Genomic DNA, 25,931 nt, shown 5'->3' with positions numbered 1-25,931 from the left:
ATACACCAATCAAATAGGCTACCATTTTCTATTCATGAAATAGCATTTTTCTTAGACTGATTCCATGAATACTGTTGAACTGGAACTAAGTTCTAAGTCATATTATGAAGTGAATGAGGCCTGAAGACCCAGTCTATGACACAACAAAAATGTAGACCAATTATGTAGGTAAACCTTATTGCAATGTTTATAATGATTCAAATGATTTTGCTTACGATATATTTTTGTAACACTGGCAATTGTTCCTAAAAAAAATCCGAATTAAATTCTGAAGGCTAAAAATGTGTACCATACCAATCAATTTTTACTGACAATGAGTACTCCCTAAACCTTTCTGAGTCTGGAACTCATGCTCAAGCTAACACACAAAATCAGATCAAGCTATACAATTATACATTTAACTCGGTCATAAAATTTTGGCAAGCTGATAGATAAAAAAAGAAGCAAAATTAAGAAGATTTTGAAAACTGTAAGATTAACTTTGTACTAAATTCAAGTATTTTCTGTACATGATGGAACACCATAAAAGTTGGGATACCTAAATTGTATTTCAAAACAATTTTTAATGCACTTTAAGTCTGAGGATATTAAATGTCACCACAAAAAAAAATTGTCCATGATGACTCTGAACATTTTCTGTAGGCTTCAATCATGTACTCAGGCAGGATGAAAAGTTATCATCTCTGATTCTTAATGCCTTATCTGGTTCATTAAATTGAAAAATGCATGGTGTTTGCTGAAAAGGTATATGTGCTAGCTGATTAAACTGCTGGGTTTCCCCCTTTACCTAAATACATCTCACATAATGAAACATACCATATAATAAACACTTCAAATCATGTTGTTACATGAAGCTCTACCCAAATGGTGTCCAGATGTGATTGTATTCCATCCTTTTAAGGGAAAGTGTAAGTCATAAAAATAATAACTGATGGTACTTGAGTACTTTATTTAGGGGTATGCTAAACTGTTGACCAGTCTGCTGATGCAGGCACTTTGTTAACCACAACAACTTGCTGACCAGAGGATGCAAAGCTAACTTGCTCACCATTGTAAATTATATTTTTCATTCAAATATGTAACTTAATAACTGAAAAATGTAGAACATACCACTTTTATAATTGTCAGTCAAAGAAAATTGCAAATTACTAAAAATATAATAAAAATTTCAAGTCCATTCTAGAATGCTGTAATGCAAAATGCTGACCAAAGTACTTTGCATAAGAATTGTGAAACTGTCAAAACAGAAACAAAGCATGTACACCAGCTAAACAATTGTTTTTTTTCCTTCATATTTTGTTTTATACCTCTTGAAAATAATAATAATAATAATAATAATAATAATAATAATAATGATCAGCAGTGATGTCCAATAAAATGACAGACATCATGGTCTTTATAATGCATATTTATATAACCTACACACAGCATAAAAAAGTATTTGTGTTTCATGAAATAACAATAATAATAACAATTATTACTTTGCGTAATAGTAAATTATGACAATAAAATGATTTTGTTTTCTTCATACTTTCTGATATGTGTGACCAGAGACACATGGATCATACATGATGTGTTTGGTATGAATAATAACAATTTTACTGAGTAATTTATTTAAATTTTCATTCCTTTGTGATATGAAGATGGTGAAAAAAGAAAATGAAGAACAAAAAATGAAGTGCTCAATTTAGCACTGTTTTAGACAGTCCAGCTAATATAAATTCACATTATCACTGCCATGTTTTGTTACCACTGTACTGGACATCATCTGCAATCATGTGCATGGAAAAGCAAATAAATTTTCTAATTTCATGTTCATTCAAAAGATGTAGATATATCTTATGACACACAATAAAATTATGCCATACTATCAAAAAGAAATAAAAGTACAACAACAGAAAGGCCATGGTCTGCATATCGAGTTCACAAGTGAAACAATGCTATTAAATCCATAACTTTGGCCCAGTGGTTAAAAAGATGAGCAAGCATGTCACCCAATAACTTTCTGTTAACTTTATAATGAATTATCCCAAGTATGAACAAAATCCATCAAGGGGGTTTAGGAAATTAAAACCAAAAAAAAGCATTTACAAAACATAATGTTTCTATAACTGTAACTTTGATCCCAAGGTTAAAACGGCAAGCAAATGTGTCCAACATCGTCATAGTTTCATAATGATTTACACCATTAATGATGAGAATCTATCAACGGGGTTTGGAAATCTATGTCAATTAAAAACCTTAAAAATCTGCTGATGACACCAAAAAACAGAAAAGTAACTGCTGTCTCACTTCCCCCTAACATAGGTTCAACAACACCAAAGATGTAGTCAGCATGTTTTAAAAGCCAGCAAAGCACTGACATCAGCAGACTGGTCAGCATTTTGGCATATATTTAGGCAAGGGTGCTTATATCAATGAAAACGGTAATTTAACAATGACAAAAACACTGGCTGAATACTGTGACATGGGGAATGGTTGCTGTCATAAACATGAAAACAAGTATTAAACAATTTTTAATTCACAAGGTGACTTATAAGTTGAAATAATCACTTTTGAGAAAAGTTATGCTTCAAACACATTGGTGACGATTTCAATTACTGTGATGTCTGCATTAAATGAAAGTAAGACCCACATACAATACTTCCTGACAATCTTTTATTTGTTTCCTTGTCTCTGGATTTTGTTTATACAAGAGTAAAGAGAAAAAAAGAAGCCAGAGAAAGAAAAATGATAAGGATATTTATGACAATTTAATTAAAGATTGAAGAATATTTTGAGTATTAGGAGCAGTATTAGGCAGGAAGTGGGGTGAGTTCTGGGATATAAAATTCTGGAGTGATTGTTTTCTTCTTCATCTTTAGTTTCCAAGCTTTCGGACAAGGCGAACAAGAAAATTTCCTGTACATTTAACAAGATTTATGGTAATTATGGCATACCATGATTTCAAATGTCAAAATGTTTTACTCTGAACTTTAGCTAGAGTTTCATGCTTAAATGTTACAAGGAGACAACAAACATGGCAAAGCCAAACAGGAAATCATTATTAGAACTGGGTGTAACCAATCCAACTCTCTTCAGTGAAAACATATAACAAGTATTTCCATTACAAAGGTAAACAAGTGAAATACTAGTCCAAGGTTTTGTTCTTTATAGTAACTAGGCACATAATTTTTGAAGAACTCTCTTGGGCATGTATGGTTCTTTCTTGGCATCTGCCATAATGGGAATATATTTCACAACCAGTTTCCTGTCAAAGACTTCACATTCAGTGTGTGAACCAGCACTGTGAAGACCAGTTTGCATAGTGACAGAGAATCAGTCTTAAACCTGCTGACTCAGCAGGATGCTATACAGATTCAAACTCTTTCTGCCATGCAGCATATTTGTCTTTCATGCCTCTAGCTGATGGCTTTGTTCTTTCAATGGCCTTGAGAACATCAGCTGTCATAATGGTGTCCAAACGAACATGAAGTTCTTGACCTGTAAAAAAAGATAATGTGATTTAGCAGAAACACTCAAGGAAAAATAAACTTGTCATCTTACATTTGTTGTGTGTCTATAACTACCATATGTACTCACTTATAAGTTGAATCCAACTTCAAACAACATAGACGATGATCTGCTGTTGCATAATACACCAGTGGATCAGGATCTAGGTTGTTCTACTGTTTACTCCTAACAAACTGCATATATACGGACTTGCTAGTGTATTATGCGATGGCAGATCTGGATCTGTGCAGTTTGCTGTTTGACCTGACTGACACGCAAGCATATATGGTAGACCATCAAATTAACAATCATCAATTAAATTAAATTATCGACTGATCAATCATTCATACCCAATCAAAGCAGGGAGCATCAAAATTCTTCATATTATTTTATTTACAAATAATTCCAGACATAAGCTGCATTGCTATGTACTGTATTACAAACAAACACTATAAATTGCTCAGAGCCAGGTCTGCCACAACATTACACATCAAAAGATCAAGGTCCATCCCAAAAACACTGGTACATACAGTATCAATCAAGATATCAGGAAACTTTCAGTCAACAGTGTATATATACCTCAATCTGCAGGCACAGTGTATATATACCCCAATCTGCAGGCACAATGTATACACACCCCAATCTGTGGGCACAGTGTATATAAACCCAAATCTGCAGGTAAAGCATACACATGCCCCAATCTGTGTGCAGTGTATACACACCTCAATCTAATGACACTGTGTATACAAACCCAAATCTGCAGGCACAATGTATACACACTCCAATCCGCAGGCATAGTGTATATCAGGGGTGCATAATCTTTTTCGGCCAAGGGCCAGATTGCATTTTCTAAGACCACTTGAGCGCTGCAAACACTAATTTATTTAATACACTTACTGTTCATGGGCCAGATTTCACTGTTGTTTAATCTGCCCTGAGGGCAAGACAGAACACATTTGCTGGCCAGATCTGGCCCCTGGTGTGTGTGTGTGTATGGGGTTGTGCACCCCTGGTGTGTGTGTGTGTATGTATATTATATATATATATATATATATATATATATATATATATATATATATATATATATATATATATATATATATATATATATATATATATATATCCCAATCTGTGGGCACAGCGTATACATACCTCCCCAATCTATGGACAGTGTATATAAACCCAAATCTGCAGGTACAGTGTATACACACCTAAATCTGAAGATGCAGTGTATACATACCCCAATCTGTGGGCATAGTGTATACATACCCCAAGCTGTGGCATAGTGTATTCATACCCCAATCTGTGTGCATAGTGTATAGATACCCTAATCTGTGGGCACTGTGTATCCATGCCCAAATCTGTGGGCATAGCATATACATACCCTAATCTGTGGGCATAGTGTATACATAACCCAATCTGTGGACATAGTGTATACATACCCTGATCTGTGGGCATAGTATATACATACCCTGATCTGTGGGCATAGTGTATACATACCCCAATCTGTGGGCATAGTGTATACATACCCCAATATGTGGGCACAGTGTATACATACCCCAATCTGCAGGCAGATTATACAATAGTCAGAGTCTAAGCTGTTGCTAGATACATTGTGTTATACATAGTAAATATGGAAATTGTTAAAATGGCAGCAGTCTGCCCTCATTTCATGTTGTCTTATTTTGAATACCTCTTTCAAATTATAAAAGGTAACCCTACAAAAATGGGAAAATAGGTAGCATTCTGTAATGTTGAAGACAAGTATGTAACATATTAATCAAGTGTGTATGTGTGCATGTGTGATTTGGATTTTTAATGTAGCTTTAAAAAAAATTCAGTCATAATCCTACAATGTCTGCAGTGTGGCAGTTTATAGTGCTATTTAACACTGCTACAAGTCTGTGGCATGATGTCTCACCCAGTCACATTATCTTGACACCAGGCTGACCAATCCTAACCTAACCTCTTAATGCTGAGCACCTAGCAAGGCAGCTATTAGTACCATTTGTATAAGTCTTTCGTAAGACTTGGCCCGGATTCAAATGTTTGACTTACCACATCCGCTCTAATCACCAGGCCACTGAAGCGGTCAACATTTTAATCATAATACCCTTACTGAATATTAAGAGAGGAGGGATAATATTGAGAGAGGGGCAACTGTTGCTGGATCTTTTAATCGAATGTAAAACTGATGCGGTGGTAGTAATCTGTATGCATCAATTTAATATGTTTTTTGTTACATATACAGGTATCATGATCTGTGCACAAAATTGCACACATAAAAATGTCTTTCATCTCCCTGTATTGTGCCCGATGCTTTACATGATACTGCATAAATGTATTATATCTCAATGTATCATGCCTGATGATTTACATGATATTCCATGGCATAACAATGCCTTTTATCTCGCTGTATTGTTACATATATCTGATTTAATTCATATTATTTTAATTTAATTGTTTGTCAGTTTTAAATTTTTTATTCTATTTTATGCTATTATAACGTAAATTTATTCACTGGAGATGATATTTTTCCAGAAAATTAGTTGACTTGAATCATTGTTTCGTAAACACTAGGTGTTGATCTAAATCTTGAACTTGTTTCAGAATTTGTAGCAACCTTCGTAAACAAGTTTTATTTTATTTTAAAATCATTGGTTTTCGTCAGGATCATTTTTGGTGTACGTGACATAAACACAATCACGTGCTCCCCCTTTTGATTTTGCAATTCCAGTTTTTCCATTACTATGCATTTGTTAGTTTTAATAGAGATGCTTAGAGAGAGATTTCTCAGTTTTGGGCTTTATACACTGACGTCAACTTATTTTGTTGTAGCCTCATTTTGAGTTATAATTTTCTTCAGATCAGTTGGATTTCAAAAGGATTAATTCTTTTTTCTCTGGAAATATTTTGAGGAGTGCTCACACTGAAATTTTGGGAAGACATTACTTACAAATTTAATTTGGATTTCCAACACCGGAGTGTCATTTATATTTTATATTTCTACAAGGAACTGTAGATAAGCACAGTACTGACTACAGCATACGTCATTGTCATCCATCTCGGAATTTCCATCAGGATTCGAACTTGAAATTATTGGAACATTTATTACTAGGACTTTCGCAATTTAATTCGTAGATTATTTTTGGATTATTCCTGGAATATTTTTGGATTAGATTCTTAAAACCTTAAGTTCTTGTCCTTTTTTCATTTTTACAGAATTTTTCCAGGGAAATAAATTATTTGTTAAATTTTAATAAAGCTTCTTGTTTTCAGTCTTTCTGTGTTACTGTTTATTCGTACCTAAACATGTGACAGTATTGTGTCTGATGATTTACATGATACTGCATGGCATAAAAATGTCTTTGATCTTGCTATATTTTGCCTGATGATTTACATGATACTGCATGGCATAAAAATGTCTTCGATCTTGCTGTATCATACCTGATGATTTACATGATACTGCATGGCATAAAAATGTCTTTGATCTTGCTGTATCGTACCTGATGATTTACATGATACTGCATGGCATAAAAATGTCTTTGATCTTGCTGTATCATACCTGATGATTTACATGATACTGCATGGCATAAAAATGTCTTCGATCTTGCTGTATCATACCTGATGATTTACGTGATACTGCATGGCATAAAAATGTCTTCGATCTTGCTGTATCATACCTGATGATTTACATGATACTGCATGGCATAAAAATGTCTTTGATCTTGCTGTATCGTACGTGATGATTTACATGATACTGCATGGCATAAAAATGTCTTTGATCTCGCTGTCTCATACCTGATGGTTTACATGATACTGCATGGCATAACAATGTCTTTGATCTTGCTGTATACCTGATGATCTACATGACAATCTGAGGCATAAAATTGTCATTTAACTCACTGTATTGTGTCTGATGATTTATATGATAATGCATGGCATAAAATTGTCTTTTATCTCACTGTATTGTGTCTGATGATTTACATAATCTAAAGCTGAGGACTACTAAGATGAGCCATTTTGCTTCAAAAACAAGAACCTGGTTGCATGAAATACTTTATACTATTTGCTTTATCTACAGTGTAACCTCTCTCATTATCCACTGATTGGTCAGAACACTTTTGGCTGTTGAAAGGATGTGGCTGTTGATGAAAGGTGAAACATCTCTCAACATCCGCTGATGGGTCAGCAAGCTTTTGGCTGCTGAAAGCACGCAACTGTTGTGAAAGGTGCAACCTCTCTCAGCATCCACTGATGGGTTAGAAAGCTTTTGTTCGTTGAAGGGATGTGGCTGTTGATGAAAAGTACAACCTCTCTCAGCATCCACTGATGGGTCAGAAAGCTTTTGGCTGCTGAAAGCATGCAACTGTTGTTGAAAGGTGCAACCTCTCACAGCATCCACTGATGGGTTAGAAAGCTTTTGTTCATTGAAGGGATATGGCTGTTGATGAAGAGTACAACCTCTCTCAGCATCCACTGATGGGTCAGAAAGCTTTTGGCTGTTGGAAGCATGCAACCGTTGTTGAAAGGTGCAACCTCTCACAGCATCCAATGATGGGTCAGAAAACCTTTGGCTATCGAAGGGATGTGGCTGTTGATGAAAGGTCAAATATGCAGAGGAAATGAAAGAGGGCATCAGATGCTGGATGGATATGAGAGGTTTTTGTTTAAGGAATGTGATCTTTAAAACAGACTGCCCTATATTTATTGCACACTCCACTCATGATTAAGCCAAAGAGGGGTCATACTAAAGCTGCATTTTTCTGTCGTTCACAATAGTCCAAACTTGCAGAGTTTATATTTAAAAAACGTCCATGGCTGAAATTGTTGTTTTAACCATATAAACTTAATATCTAGGTCCATGAGGTGAACAGGTGCCACACTGAATGAATTGCTTCATAGTGACAAATCCCAAGTATGAATAAAGGATTTACTCAAAAATAAGCAAATACAAAACTTTAAACAATACCACAGAACTGTTCATAATGAAGCTTTGGCATCTTCCACTAGAGTTAAAAGAGGGATTGGTAGCTCTAGCTTTCAAATACCTTAAACTTTAGAAAAAAGTAAGCAAGAAGTCACTGGTGTGGTTTGGAGTGCTGAACAATGCACTGCTGCCTTAGGCTGTGGAGGGGGACCATAAGTGAATGCAAAGAAACTACAATGCTCATAGTTCTAAATTAATTTCATTTCTTAGATGAAACATAACAATGTGTTTAAATGTAAGATTCTTTGCGATACAGAAACAATAACCTGCAACCTGAAGCAGCAATTCCCAGGAGCGATGTTGCAGGAAAATCCCTGAATGTAAAAAGTTTATTGAAACTTTTGTTACAGAAAGCAGAATAAAAACAATTTTTCAACTCTTAGCAACAACAAAATTATGATAATAAATTCTTGCATAATTTGCAAGTAAATAACATAAATGCAATTATAAAATTGCATTAACCCAGACATGTTGTAACATCCTGCACTGTCAGATTGGGGGTCTATACTGTTTACCTCAAATTATCATGAACTCAAAAGGCATGGGCCCTGATTATGTTATGTACCATATACACCCATGTTTTAAGTTGAGTCTAACTACCAATAACATAGACCCTGATCTGTCATTGCCACCAGATCAGGGTCATTGCTTTTGTTCAACTTATTACTCTAAACAAACTGCACAGATCCTGAACAGTGGGTGCATTATGCAGTGGCAGATATGGGTTTATGCAGTTTGCAGCTTGACTTATAAGCAAGCATACATGGTATTTAACCATCATATTATATGAATAATGTGATTATGAAGCTTTCAGCTCTGGAAAATTAATTATTTGCACATAAAACATGTATAACAAGGTGGGACTGCATTATATCAGGCTCTCATTATAATGAAAGGTGTTAAAAATGCATAAGTTTCTGATACATAACATAGGTCTATTGCAAAGATAATTTATTGTTGAATTTTTAAAAAAAATTCAAGCACAAGTAAAAACAACAATGATAAAGCAATGTGATCTTTTTAATTTGTTAGTATTTTTTTTTTTTTACAAATAAATGTCCTGTATTGATGGACCAAACATTAACTGCCAACTTGTATTTTTTGTTCTGTATGAACGTGATAAAATCACACATCTGATGCTGGTGCTATTTTGTAAGGAAAGCATATAAGCTATTACAAAAACTGAGTTAGTAGGGATATATGAAAATATCATGGTATATAACACACACTCCCTCCCAAACTAAAATCTTTGTATTATAACACATTGGTATGAATAAAATTTTGTTAATACATATTTTGTACACCAGTAAAAGTAATGACTAATGAGGAGTGTTTCAGAGAGCTAAATACCGTATATATAAATCAAGTCTAACTCTAAACAATATAGACCCAGATCTGCTGTTGCATAATGTATTGGCAGATCAGGGTCCATGTTGTTTATTCTAATAATTACTCCTAACAAACTGCACCAACCCAGATCTGCCAGCATATTGTGTAATGGCAGATCTGGGTCTGTGCAGTTTGTAACTGGACTAAACTTTTAAGCAAGTATGCATGGTATGCCATTTCTTTGCAAATCAAAGTCCAACTATTATTAAAAAAATCTCAACTTAGCAGCCAGCAAATAGAGTTATTACCCCATACAAAGGAATCATCATTAAATATAACAGTGTATGTGTGTTTGTGTGTGTGATTTGGATTTTTAACACAGCTTTAACAATTTTTCAGTTATATAGCTACGACATCTGCATTGTGACAGTTTATAGTGATGTCTAGCACTGGGGCATCATGCCGCAGACATGTAGCACGATGTCCCACCCAGTTACATTATCCTGACACCAAACCGACCAGTCCTAACACTAACCTCTTAATTTTGAGCGCCAAGCGAGGCAGCTGTTAGTACCATTGTTGTAAGTCTTTGGTATGACTCAGCCAGGGATCGAACCCATGACTTCCCATATCCAAGGTGGATGCTCTAACCACTATGCCACTTGAGCGGTTAAAATAAATATAACAGTAATACTGAAAAAAATTCCTGGCAGATTTCTCGTAATTCTGGTTGGAGGCTAATCCAGTTTAAATTCATGTTGTATCAACAGAACCCATCACCCCTCACCCAGAATATGTACAGTATAGAAATGATGATAATGGAACATTTTCAACGATGAAAGATTTACATGACAAAATATTTTACATGAATGAAACAAAATCGAGATGTATTTAAAAAGCTGAGAAACTGATTTGGTTTGTTAATCAAAGCATAATAGAATGACATCTGACATTGCACACATCTTCATATGAAAGAAACCTAATCATACAGAACAAGTGTGAATTATAAAACAGGAGTCATTTACTACTCGGCATATCACTGTCCCTTTTATACGGTGGATATGGTCATAGATTACTCATACTATGGCAATACAATGAACACTCCCTTTAATAAGGTGTGTATGGTCATGAATTCCTCACAATATGGCAATACAATGAACACTCCCTTTAATAAGGTGGATATGATCATGGATCCCTCACAATGGTGGTACTCTACAGTTTCATATTTTGCTTAGGATTAGAATTTTAAAGAAAGAGAATTTCCCTGGGTTTCCTCACTGGTTATACTGGCTATTTAAAATAAAACCATGTATATCTTATGTATTGTTCAAAGAACCTTTAATTCCCTTTATTTTGGTGTATGAATTGGGTGTAATATGGATTATAGGGTATACAGCGTGGACTTACTCCAGATGTGCACCCTCCAAAAAGATGCTAGCTCCGCTCGGTCAATTTCACTTTCAGGAATTCGTAGGTAAATTGTAAAAAAATAGCAGACAATTTTTTTTACATTTTATATATTTGGTAATTCATTTGCTGCACATTCAGAAGCTGGTTACTGTCTAGTCAGGCAAAATTAATTTTCCCTATTTTAATAGGTGCTAAAGATAGTGTACTTTGGACTAATTCAGGCTGATTTTTTAGCACAAAGGAGCAGTCATTTTACTTAGCAATGTGCTTAGATCATGTACAATTTCCATAAGTACTATATCCAAAGAAATGTCAGCCACATTATGTCAAAGCAGCATAGAGGTATGCCAACATTCTCTCCACTGTGTGTGCTTCAAATGCATACAACTTCACCTTACATACATCACCCTCTCAAAAGTACATAATAACTGGTGAGTGCACCCAATATGGCACTAAAATGATCACTTTCTTTAATAAGGTGTGTATGGTCATGAATAACTCACAATATGGCAATACAATGAACAATCTGTTTAATAAGGTGGGTATAGTGTGTGTGTGTGTGTGTGATTTGGATTTTTAATGTATCTTTAACAATTTGCCAGTCATATGACTGTGGTGTCTGCAGTGTCGCAGTTTATAGTGATGTCTAGCACTGGGACATCATGCCGCAGACATGTAGCATGATGTCCCACTTAGTCACATTACCCTGGCACCAGGTCGACCAGTCCTAACACTAACCTCTTAATGCTGAGTGCCTAGTGAGGCAGCTGTCAGTACCATTTTTATAAGTCTTTAGTATGACTCGGCTGGGATTAGTACCTGCGACCTTCTGCATCAAAGGTGGATGCTCTAACCACTAAGCCACCAGAGCAGTCAGGTGTGTATTGCACTACAATGAACACTCTTTTTAATAAGGTGTGTATGGTCATGAATTCCTCACAATATGGCAATACAATGAACACTCCCTTTAATAAGGTGTGTATGGTCATAAATACCTCACAATATGGCACTACAATGAACACTCCCTTTAATAAGGTGTGTATGGTCATGAATTCCTCACAATATGGCAATACAATGAACACTTCCTTTAATAAGGTGTGTATGGTCATGGATACCTCACAATATGGCAATACAATGAACACTCCCTTTAATAAGGTGTGTATGGTCATGGATACCTCACAATATGGCAATACAATGAACACTTCCTTTAATAAGGTGTGTATGGTCATGAATACCTCACAATATGACACTACAATGAACACTCCCTTTAATAAAGTGGATCTCATTAAATGATGAAATAGTATTAATATGCATTAGAGCTGAAATAAATAACCAAATATTTGAATCAAGAATTTGTCCACAATTATTAAAAAAGAAAATTTATATATGAATATTTGCTTTTTTGCCTAGCAAGTAGCAAAACCTGTAATCACACTCAGCAGTCAGTTGTGCTGAATATGTTTCCCTGAAGCACTGGCTGGCATCATTTTGCAAAAAAAGAAACAAACAAGACACAATATAAACAATGAAACACTGTATTAGTTCAGAACAGACAATTTCAAATCTCTTAAAATTACATTAAACTCCATTTCCAACTCATTAGGTAATGTGTGTGATTTGGATTTTTAGCGTAGCTTTAACGATTTTTCAGTCATATCGCTACGATGTCTGCAGTGAGGCAGTTTATAGTGATGTCTAGCAGTGGGGGCATCATGCCGCAGACATGTAGCATGATGTTCCACCCAGTCACATTATCCTGACACTAGGCTGACCAGTTCTAACACTAACCTCTTAATGCTGAGCACCAAGCGAAGCAGCTGTTAGTACCAATTTTATAAGTGTTTGGTATGACTCAGCTGGGGATCTAACCCACAACCTCCCGCATCCAAGGCGGATGCTCTAACCACTAGGCCACCATAGCGGTTGCTCACCATGTAATCATAATGTCAATATTCAGAATGGTCACATTGCTCACAGCATTGCCATTTCTGTTCCTTGTCATTCAGATGCTCTTGAAAAGATAACATGTAGCATGGCAAGCTGATACCACAGTACAGAATTGGAAACACATCAAGGTCAACAAGTTTTTCAACAAAGTAAACTAAAAGGGAATTTAAGCACAGTGAATTAAATACCCAGTACTTGCAATACTGTAATTCAGTAATTCAAATGTTGAATTGTGTGATATTCCTTGTGAATAAAGCATTTCCAAGAGATCTGTTTTAGATGGTCCACACAAGAGTTACTGGCCCTTTTTATCTTTAGTACGTCTTCAGCACTAACTAAACTGATTCTTCATAGACTATTAGGCTGAAGATAAACAAGGAAAGTAATACATATATTTATTAGTTTGACTCTTATTTTTTTAAATAGTCAATATGCCTAAAAATCTCATTTAATTAGATTTAGATGATCAAATTCAATCTTTTAAATGTATTTTGGTGGGAAGGGTGGATGCATGGGGAATGTGTCAGGAAACACCAAGGTAGAACAAAAAAAAAAAGTTAAAAAAAATATTGATAGCTTTTTAAAATTGATGAATATTCTAATTCTATCCAAATGCATTCCAGGAATATTTAGATAGGACAATTTGGTATTTATTTCAGCTGTACTATGAAAAAATATGCTACAGTGTAATGTTCGACAACTTCATATATAACATGGTAAATTGATATGGGTGCCTTGAAGCACATATGCCTACAAAGGACAAACATATCCCTGCAAATGTCCTTTATAAACAAGTTTCACTGTATTGTATAATATAACACACAAACATGTTTAAAAACCCATTACCATCAGTGACATAATTATATAAATATTAAGAGATCAGTATAAAATTGGTATAATCCATAGAATATAAAATTGGTATAATCCAATGAATATAAAACTGGTATAATCCATAGAATATAAAATTGGCATAATCCATAGAATATAAAATTGGTATAATCCATAAAATATAAAACTGGCATACTCCATTTATCAATACTCATATTGTACCTGTATAAGCCTTTTTATTTAAATAAGTTAAAACTTCCTTAAAAAGTGTCCCTTGATTAAGAAGTTCCCAAAAAATATTGTTACTGGATTTGTCTGCCATACTTGTACAGCATGAGAGGTTTTGTAGATCAGTGTCTTAGATCTACGGTTTGTGACCAGAAGTGGCTAAGAGATTCTCTTTCCCTAACATAATGGTTCTATCAAAAATGGCTTGAAAAGATGTGACTCCACTTAATTTAACAGTTTATTGGAGGACTGCAAGTCCTTGTACATTGTCTTAAGCATAGTTGTATATACCTGTGTGTATCACTCAGATTAATAACAGTTGAGTAGATGAACAATCTGTTGTTTTATTCATAATGTTAACATGCTTTATTCTGGACTTCGGTAACCTTATTCAGGTCTGCAGACTAAATCAGAGTATTTATGCAGAACTAAATTCACAACTGAAACAATTACAACTAGACTAAATACAGACTGTGAATAAATGGTCATGTAATAAAAGGGCTATTGACATGAAACTTGAATGAACTGCTCAGATAAGGGTGTAAGAATGTGCAGTCTAATTTATAAAAAAAAAAAAAGTCAATCAGTCCATAACAATATATATGGCAAGATAAATTTCACAATGTATCTATATGTGGCAGTTTGCATACAGTTCTGATTCCTGAAATGTCTAATCTGTGACTTTTTTATATGCTTTCTTGTAAATACCTTGTTTTATTAGTGACCAGTCAAGCTTCAATTATTCATATATCAATGTATTCTTATTTGCAGAAGACAGTAATGTGCAGTAACATCTATTTGGTAAGAAGTATTATCATGACAGTTGAACCCAGTCTGCAACTGCATTAAGGTTAGGCAAGTCCGCAACTGCATTAAGGTTAGGCAGTTGCTTTACTGCAAGACTAGTATATATACCAGTAAATAATTTTAAAGCATTTTTTATGCCACACAGAAATTTGAGAGTGAAGGCATATTGCAAGTAGGTTACCATGCAGCTGAGGGTAAAAATAATAATGACTAATAAGGGAGGTGGTCAGTGAGGAGACTGAATGTTGCTTGATGGCACATTAGCACATGACAGACTATATAGTGCTGAGACAAGTAAAGTGATTTGACTAGAGACACATCATGGTAACTGATTCAAGGTCATGATGGCTCACACGTTTGCATATTGAAGGGTGCTGATTTATATCTTGCCCAGACCAGAGGAGGCTTGCAGTAGTGGTGTGTCTCCAGGCAAGTTACTTTACTCCATTTGCCTCAACAATATATAACCTTTCATGTCTTGAAGTGCTGTTAAAACAGATCAATCAATCAATCGATCGATCAATCGATCAATCAATCAATCAATGGGTTGGTCTAGGCAGGGCTCAAACCTGTAATCCATAAATTGTTATTCTGGCATGCTAACAGTTCTGTTCCAGTGTGGCTCCCCACCCAGTGAAAATCAGGGATAGAATAGATAAGAAAATCATTGTAAGAGATACTAATACTGGTTGGCTAAGTGTTTGTCAAAAGGGAGGTAACCATTATATGAGAGGCCGAATGTCTTCACCAAATTGAACATCAAATCATTTACAGCATAATGTGCTGACAGATCAGGCCCAACTTGTATATCTGTACATGAGCTATCTTTTTGTCGTAAGAAGGGTGGGGTGGTAGATTTAAGTGATATAAAGGAGAGACATCTTTATTTAATGTTCAGAATTTAGAGTGCAAAAGAGTTTTGAGTAATTTTACAAATCAATAGAATCAAGTCTTATATCCGTAGATAATTCAAGTAAATTTGAGAAACAAATTAACACATTATCTGCACAAAACTTTTCACAAAGTAACCTAACTTTACTCTTTGCTTCACATAGCAAAAAATATTTTCTAACAGTCCAAAATCATACAAAACAATTTCAATTAGTATCAAAATATTTTAACAGTCCAAAAACATAAAAAAATATTTTATTTAGTGTCAAAATTTTTGACTGTCCCAAAATACAAAAATATTTCAGTTAGCATCCAAAGACAAATGGATGAAAAATCGGAGCCCACGCAACCAAATCTGCTCCTACAATGGTAGGCTTCTGATTATGTCCGCAAATTAATCAGGTTTAATCTGCAAAGTAATGAACGAAAACATAAAGTATTTTACTAGTTTCATTTTTTTCATTTCAATCCACAAGAAAATGCAAGCATATTAGAAAGCATGTCTTCACACATGAATAAAAAATGGACCATGTGTTAATCTCCAACCACCATTTACTGTCCATGAAGTAAAAATGGACAATGTGTTACTCTCCAACCACCATTTACCGTCCATGAAATAAAAATGGAGCATATGTTAATCTCCTACCATCATTTACCATCCATGAACATCTCCACAAATATAACTGAGAATGCTCACAGAGTTTGTAATTAAAAAGTAAAACAAAATAAAAGTAGATAAAATGTTAGGAATATTAAATAAAATTTTAAACACAGCTGAAACACTAATAATTGTATTTAGCTAATAGGTTCAAAGCACAAGGTCAACATCTAAATATAACTAACAGAGTCAGTGATAGAATCCAGGGTTTGTGTGTTCTGTTACTAAAATGTACACAGGACTGATTCCAACACTTATGAACTAACAAAAAATATGTAGTTACATATGATGTAATGGATATTTTGTATCTCATTTATTTTTATTTTCCAGTGAAACTATTTCCTACATATGTAACCAGTACATGCCTGGGTGCATGGTGTAGTATTATCCATGTGGTTTTCTCTTTTAATAAAGGGTGACACACTGTAACTTGATGCATGGTGTAGTATTATCTATGTGGTTTTCTCTTTTAATAAAGGGTGACACACTGTAACTTGATGCATGGTGTAGTATTATCTATGTGGTTTTCTCTTTTAATAAAGGGTGACACACTGTAACTTGATGCATGTTGTAGTATTATCCATGTGGTTTTGTCTTTCAATAATTGGTGACGGAATGTAACTGGGTACATGTTCTAGTATTTATTCATGTCATTTTCTCTTTTAATAATGGGTGAATGCTGTAACTGTGTGCATGTTGTAGTATTATTCACATAGTTTTGTCTTTCAATAATGGGTGATGGAATGTAACTGGGTACATGTTCTAGTATTTATTCATGTCATTTTCTCTTTTAATAATGGGTGAATGCTGTAACTGTGTGCATGTTGTAGTATTATTCACATAGTTTTGTCTTTCAATAATGGGTGATCGAATGTAACTGGGTACATGTTCTAGTATTTATTCATGTCATTTTCTCTTTCAATAATGGGTGACAGAATGTATCTGGACACATGGTGTAGAGTTATCCACGTGGTTTTCTCTTTCAGTAAAGGGTGACATGCTGTAACTGGATTCATGTTGTAATATTATCCATGTGGTTTGGTTTTGTCTTTCAATAATAATCAACCTCCTGTAACTGGGTGCATGTTGAAGTATTATCCATGTCGTTTTCTCCTTTAATAAATGGTGACATAAAGTAATTCAGCACGTGTTGCTGTATTATCTGTGTGGCTTTGTTTTTTAAAATAGTGACATACTGTTATTATCAATCATGACATCAATCATGATTTAGGGAATAAGTTAAAGGAATGTCTGCTTATCCATAATAAATGTACTTGTGAAGTCTGGATCTTTGTGGGAATCAAAACTGAAATCAATGGCACATGACAAAATTAGAATAAAGTAAAACATCAGAGCAGTAAATGTTTTGTCTTGGGCTTTATTCATCCTTTATACACATATGTACTTAGTTTTGGTAATAGTGTAATGCTCATATGCTTTAGGTTTCCGCATGTATTTATTTTTATATGCAATTATATAGAACATTTTACACTATTTTTCTAATGTTTCTGTGAGATTATTCTTCTTCAGGTAAAAATAATACGATTGAAACAAATGGTCCTTGTTATATTATCCATTTCAGAAACCTAATTAACAGTCAAACAGGCTTATCCTTTTTTATGATAATCACTTGTCAAGATTTATTTATAAATGAAAGCAAGACATTCCTCCATTTTTCTTGATAAAATGCTAGTATATATTATCATTTTAGAACTGTGTCCCCAAAACTAAAAAAGCATAAATAATAGTTTTAAAAGATGTCCAAAAGAAGACAAAGCATGAACAAAATTATCTGGACCCTAAACTTTGGTCTCCAAAAACATACATTATCTAAAAACAAACAGTAAATACAGCAATACTCTCTGTTACACAATGAGATTCATCATGATTAATCTAAAATCTGATCCCAAAGAGATTCATCATAATTAATCTACAAAGTTAGATCCCAAAAGATTTTTATAATGATTAATCTACAAAGTCAGATCTAAAATAAATTGCCTTTATTGGATTCACAATGAAAATTTTCATGATATCTGGTTCAAAATAATGCAGTTAGAGACAATTTTAATTTTCTAAAGACACTGTTAGGAAAGAAAGATACAAGAAATCCATCTTCCCCAACTTCAACAGAGACTTGACGGAATTGCTATATATATTGGCTCAAGAACAACAAACCAAGAACTACAAGAACTTTGTTTTTTTTCTTACCACTTGTTAAGTCTGAAATCAAAAGTTTTGTATATGATGATTTCAGTGTTTTCAACAAATGCAATAAAACAGAAAGAGCCCTGCCTATTTTACCCATCTAAATGCATCTGTTTAATTATTTTTCTCCATAAGTGGAGATAAAAAGTTGATTTGATTTTGTTAGTGAAATATGAAACAATGCAACCAACCAAAATGTAGAAGTCTACAAAGACATACAAAATGACAAAACTTGCCTAAAAAAGTTTAAATAAGAAAAAGATCAAATAGTTATTTACACATTGAAAGAAACAAGCCTATATATTTTATCTTCCACATATATTCAGAATTATGTTACACTGATCTGTGTTATAATGAGTGAGAACTGTATATTTCATTTGCCTTGGTCAAGGGGTTTTCTAGATAATCAAGCCAACAAATTTACCAAACTGCCCACCCACCCACCCCAAAAAAGAAGCAAAAACAAATGAGGAAAAACCCACAGGTCACTTAAATGGAATAACAACTTGGTTAGGTCATCATCAAATACATTAAAGCACATCTAGCAAATTGTTATCTCAATATAAAGTGGGGTTTTTTGCACTTGTAATTGTGTTAATAAGCTAACCAAGAAAGGATAGAAGATAACATAAAGATAAACAGAGGAAATCAAGATAAACCTGAAGAGGAAGAAAGAAAGTATCCAGACTGTAAAAAGTAAATTACATAATATTTGTATTTAACAAAGCCTGTGATTTGGAAAGCAGGTATTATGGAGGGAACTTTTTGGTACAGTAAGGCTTAAAATTGAATTGTCTTTAAAACTAATTTAAGAAACAAAACATGAACAACCTACTATTTCTTAAACATGTTTAACACTGAATGTGGTGTGTGACCTGTAAACTCTGTCACAATGACACTGGTAAAGCACTTGCAACAGCATAAACACTTAAACAAAAAAAAAATAAGTTTCAGCTGAAAATGTCAATAAATGAAAAAGATATTTGACTTTCAAAAACTTTACCAAGAGACTTTAATACTCTTGTTGATGATGATGCTATCGTCGCTTCCAGAAAAATGACTATATCTTGCAATTTACTGGCAAGATTTAAAAAAGAGCAGTAAGTATTGCTGGGGGTTAGATTATTATGTTTTACAGATAAGAGATTTCGTGAGCATAAACAAGCTATACATACATACATACATACATACATACATACATACATACATACATACATACGTACATATGTACATACATACATACATAACAATGAAACTTAATCTCATATGAAAACATTTTGCATTTTACAATATGTGTTGTTAACAATTTTGCAATAACATTTTTCCAGAACTTAAAATATGTGGGTGATTTATGTCTTGACATTGAAACATGAAGAGCTGTTGGAAGAAAAGAAAAATCATTCAAAAAGCACAAATCATTCAAAAAAACAAATGAACAGAATGAAAAACATTTGTTTGAAAGCCAACAATTGTTACCACCATTTAAAAAAAAATAACTTTCAACTTGAAAAGACACGAGGAAAGAATAAACAAAAGACTGTCTGATATATTCCAGAGGATTCAGACAATTTTCACTAAAATATTTTCAGGTCTTTTCCAGGTTTTTTCAAAGATAATTTTTTTTTATTTTAAAGTTTCCTAATAACCCTTAGGAATCAAAAACATTCTCTCTGTGAAAATATATACTTTTTCAAATCAAAAACTGTTTCTGTTTTGAGAATCTCCCATAATATATGCATTAAACATATGACCATGGTCCCAAAACACAGGATGTATCACCAAATACAAGTATAACAATTGAAATTCATATAAATTTCAATGTAAATCATTTAAATTCACAGAATAAAAATGTTAACTTTACTTTGCAAATGTTGATATGAAAAAGTTCTTTACCTTTTTTCATATGAAAAAGGTATATTTAAATTCTGGCAAAAAGCCTATAAAAATTATATACCTTTGAATAATAAGAATGACTGACTGAAGAGTCCAACAACTTCCAAAAATTCTGGTAAAAACTCAATAAACTGATCACACAATCACTATAATGATAACTCAATTATGTATTTTTTCTGCAATTAAGTGGCAGGTGAAAATGCCTGATTTTTCCGCAACTCTAATCTATATTTACCAAAATAAAGGACTTTTCCCAGTCAGGAAGAAACACGTTCTTCTCTTGACCTTTCCCCCTTTTCCCCATAGCATGGGGACCCTAACTCCAAAACTTTTGACTAAATTGGAAGAAATACACAGATAAAATGTGAGATGCAAGCAAATAAATACCTCCTGAGGATTAATCATTTAGAAAAATATCTAATGACATGTGGTGCAAATAATAAGCATTAAAAAAAAAATCAAGAAAAATCGTCAAATTTAGCTCAAAAAGAGTAGAACCTTGTAAGAGTAACAATGAACAACCTTTTGTCGAACCAGTCTTTAATTTATCCAGAAAGTAAAATATACTTATACTTAACTTAGTCCAACAAACGATGACACTGACTTTAATCTAGAGGGTGAATGGCCATAGACACGGATGACAAAGTTACTGCCATCTCTAACTTCCACCAAGAGGGCCTTGACAAATATCAGTAAACAGCAATGAAAAAAATACCAAAGAAAACACAAAGAAAAAAGGGATGGTTTATTACTTTTGTGCAAGCCAATCTATCAATAAAAGTCTCCTACCTTCAGTATGGTTTTCTAAAGCATCAAAAATTTTCCTGACTGGTCTCATTGCAGCTTCTTTACAAACCAGTTTGATGTCTGAACCAGAATACCCCTCAGTTTTCTGAAGAAAAAATATAAACATTCATTTTCCAAAAGACATTACTGTATTCACAAATGCAACTGTTCATGCCAAACTTCATGAAGGATAGGTTACTAAATTTGCATGGGAATATATGAATAAATTTCTTCTAAGCAATACTGCATGACATTAGGAATTCAGTATAATTCAGATAAAATAAGTTTAAATTTCTCAATCAAATGCAGTAACTATTTTATTATATACTCTTCTTTACATTTAGGATTGATTCTAATACGAAACCATTTGGTCTCCCTATACAATTCTGACAGGAAACAAGAGACTTAACGTTCAAAACAGATGTCTCTTTTAGAAGCCTGCATCTATCACCAACAGAAACGCTGATTACGACTTGTGATTTACTGTCAGTCAATCAAAAAGGACTTCACTTTTGTAATGTCACTTTTGGTTGATCAACAGTGGAAATTCAATCTTAGATCTGCCACTGCATAATGGCGTAACACATTAAGGTCAAAACAGTTCATCCCACAATGATTTCCAATCAAGAAATTAGATTCTGATCTTCCAGTTCAGCATTGTGTAATGCAAGATGGACCTGTGCTTCTCCCATTTTTATGGATGTTATATACAGATAGATACAGTATATACAACTTTCACATACACTTAAACCTGTCTAGAAAGGACATGAAAGTGACACAAAATCTGTCCTTTATTGGCATGTGGTAATAATATGGAAATTAACAAATGGAGACAATAAATAGCACTTCTTTTTAACAAGTGTCCTTAACATAGGGGTAACAATTATATGGAAATTATCAAAAGGTTATTATAAATACTGTCACTTAATAACAGGTATCCTTTATATGGCAGTGCTATTTTGACAAGTTAAACAGTGCTACTGCTTCAATTGACTTTCAATGGTCCATCACATTTAATCTACAAACTACATTTGGTAATAACGTATGATGAGCATAATGTAAAATTTAAACTTTTTAAGCAAGCAAAACAATTTTTAATGCAGAAAATTCTAGGTGTCAAAAAGTATCTATACGCAAAAGCCTTTAAATCATTTGAGAACAAAGCTCCAGAAACAAAAATGTTTATAGACAGACAGCTATATCTCTCCCACAAAACATACCTGAGGGATAAAATATTTTGTTTTCCATTCTGCTTCAAAAGCCCTCTTTATTGGCAGATGGTACAGGCATACACTAACTATGGTTAATGGAAAATGTTTAAATAAAACTTGCTTAACTGACTTAAACGTTATTTCTGTTGTAGTTTAAAATGACAGAATCCCATCGTGTGTGTGTGTCTGTGTGTGAGACTTGGATTTTTAACATAGCTTTAAAAAAAATTCAGTCATATCACTATGATGTCTGTACTGTGGCAGTTTATAGTGATATCTAGCACTGGTGCATCATGCTGCAGACGTGTAACATAATGTCCCACCCAGTCACATTATCCTGACACCAGGCTGACCAGTCCTAACACTAACCTCTTAATGCTGAGTGCCTAATGAGGCAGCTGTTAGTACCATTTTTATCAGTCTTTGGTATGGCTCAGCTGAGGATCGAACACATGGCCTCAAGCATCCGAGGTGGATGCTCTAAACACTTGGCTACCAGAGTGGTATCTCATCAATTATCAAATACATATAAATTAAACAATAAGACATTCATCTATATTCCCTGGACCAATAAGATACTGAAGCTGATGACTTCTCCATAGCAAAACACACATCTAGACTACAAGTTAGCCGCTTCTGCCCACTCCCATTTAGGTAGGTGCTAGGTGCTATGAAACCTTTGAAAAATAATGGCTGAGATTCAGGAAGGATATACATATGCACATGCTATTATCTCTGTGGATGCTGATACTGATGATGGGGATGATGAGGATAGTACAAAATCTTCCATTTACATAACTGAGGTGAGAATTTGGATGTAGAAGCAATGCAATCCACTACATTTGTTAGTGACTGGATTCTGAGGACATAAAGATGTCTTTGAAATAAAAAATATACTGTAAATTACAACATTTTAATGATTATGAAATTTTGCAAATTTGCAAAGAAGCTGAAAAGTCGCATCTCCACTGATGGTAACATAGATTAAGCTTACATATTTGGCTAATTTCAGCAAATCAAGCACTTTATATCTATTTTTATTAGTGTGATATTTCTTCCTCATGGAATTTATACAGAGTATATATCCACAAAATTTAATTAGGCACAAATTTGTAATCATATTTAAATGAAATGACAGTGGGAATAAGTAACATGCAGTAGCCATGAAGTAGTCTGACAGTGGGAATAAGTAGCATGCAGCAGCTATGAAGTAGTCTGACAGTTGTAATCAGTAAGATGTAGTAGCCATGAAGTAGTCTGACAGTGGGAATAAGTAACATGCAGTAGCCATGAAGTAGTCTGACAGTGGGAATAAGTAACATGCAGTAGCCATGAAGTAGTCTGACAGTGGGAATAAGTAACAAGCAGTAGCCATGAAGTAGTCTGACAGTTGTAATCAGTAACATGCAGTAGCCATGAAGTAGTCTGACAGTAGGAATAAGTAAGATGCAGTAGCCATGAAGTAGTCTGACAGTGGGAATAAGTAGCATGCAGTAGCCATGAAGCAGTCTGACAATGGGAATAAGTAGCATGCAGTAGCCATGACGTAGTCTGACAGTGGTAATCAGTAACATGCAGTAACCATGAAGTAGTCTGACAGTGGGAATAAGTAAGATGCAGTAGCCATGAAGCAGTCTGACAATGGGAATAAGTAGCATGCAGTAGCCATGAAGTAGTCTGACAGTGGGAATAAGTAGCATACAGTAGCCATGAAGCAGTCTGACAATGGGAATAAGTAACATGCAGCAGCCATGAAGCAGTCTGGCAATGGGAATAAGTAGCATGCAGTAGCCATGAAGCAGTCTGACAGTAGGAATGAGCAACATGTAATTTGACCATGGAAAAGAGTAGCAAGTAAGAACCATGAAGAAGTCTGACAGTTTGAAGTAACATGTAGTGATGAAGTAATCTGACAGTGAGAATGAGTATCATGTAAGTCATGAAGCAGTCTGACAGTGGGAAAAAGTAACATGTAATAGCAATGAAGCAGTCCCATCATGGGAAAAGTAACATGTAATAGCCATGAAGTCTGACAGTGGGAAAGAGTAACATGTATGACCCATGAAGTAGTTCGACAGTGGGAAAGAGTGACATGTAATAGCCATGATGAGTCTCTGTGTGTGTGTGTGTGATTTGGATTTTTAACATTGCTTTAACAATTTTTCAGTCATACTGCTATGGTGTACATTAACAATTTTTCAATCATATCGCTACAGTGTCTGCAGTGTGGCAGTTTATAATGGTGTGTAGCACTAGGGAATCATGCCTACTAATGAACCATCTATATGTTACTGTTAACTTGCAGCTTACCAATGAACACCATATATATCACTACTAACTACAACTTACTGATAAATACACCATATATCACTGTAAACTTGCAGCTTACCAATGAACACTACATATATCACTGTTAACTGCAACTTACTGATAAATACACCATATATCTCTGTTAACTTGCAGCTTGTTAATAAACACCCTATGTATCACTGTTAACTTGTGGCTTACTAATAAATACCCCATATATCACTGTTAACTTGCAGCTTACTAATAAATGCCCCATATATCACTGTTAACTTGCAGCTTACTAATAAACACCCCATATATCAGTCAACTTGCAGCTTACTAATAAACACCCCATATATCACTGTCAACTTGCAGCTTACTATTGCAAGAAGATCATAATCCAGATCAGAGAGAAGCTCTAACCCTCCATCTTTGGGTACAACCACCTTGGGCAGGTAGAATTTGTACATGGCTTTTCTAGCCTCAAAGCTTGGCAGTTCAACAATGATTCTTTTCTCCAATCTCCTCAACATGGCATGATCCAACTCCCTGAAAGATGAAAATATGGTAAACTACAGATTCATTATGTTTGTTTTCTAATACTGTTTTTGAAACTCAACATTATTTATGAAGATAATTGTTTCATTCCCTGTAAATTTTGAAGATCATTTTGAAATAATGCTATTTAAAAATGTGATATGCAATAAAGCTACCATATAAAAGTGTATAGATGCAATAAATATACCATATAAAAGTGTCTAGATGCAATGGATTAGTATGTGATATGCAATAAATATACCATATATAAGTGTATAGATGCAATAAATATACCATATATAAGTGTCTAGATGCAATGGATTTTATGTGATATGCAATAAATATGCCATATAAAAGTGTATAGATGCAATAAATATACCATATAAAAGTGTCAGAAGAAATGGATTTGTATGTGATGTGCAATAAATATACC

At 34.1% G+C, this 25,931-nt stretch overlaps 1 protein-coding gene across 2 annotated transcripts in view; it reads right to left on the bottom strand.

The window, feature by feature from the left end:
- Nucleotides 1–2,842: 2,842 nt before the first annotated feature.
- The window catches only part of LOC149772676 (katanin p60 ATPase-containing subunit A-like 2), a 107,269-nt gene continuing 84,180 nt past the window's right edge, over nt 2,843–25,931 (bottom strand). For both annotated transcript variants that reach the window (XM_089947499.1, XM_089947501.1), the window contains 3 exons: nt 25,342–25,510; nt 21,468–21,570; nt 2,843–3,483 (listed from right to left, as the gene is read on the bottom strand). In XM_089947499.1, the coding sequence (XP_089803625.1) occupies nt 3,350–3,483; nt 21,468–21,570; nt 25,342–25,510 (406 nt within the window). In that variant the 3' untranslated portion in view covers nt 2,843–3,349. The remainder of the gene's footprint in view (nt 3,484–21,467; nt 21,571–25,341; nt 25,511–25,931) is intronic.

Source organism: Sinohyriopsis cumingii, unplaced genomic scaffold (genome assembly GCF_028554795.1).
Source record: "Sinohyriopsis cumingii isolate HCF-2022 unplaced genomic scaffold, ASM2855479v2 utg001292l, whole genome shotgun sequence".
Lineage (NCBI taxonomy): Eukaryota > Metazoa > Mollusca > Bivalvia > Unionida > Unionidae > Sinohyriopsis > Sinohyriopsis cumingii.
The sequence above is the reverse complement of the archived record's forward strand: the minus strand, read 5'-3'. Positions and strand labels throughout refer to the sequence as shown.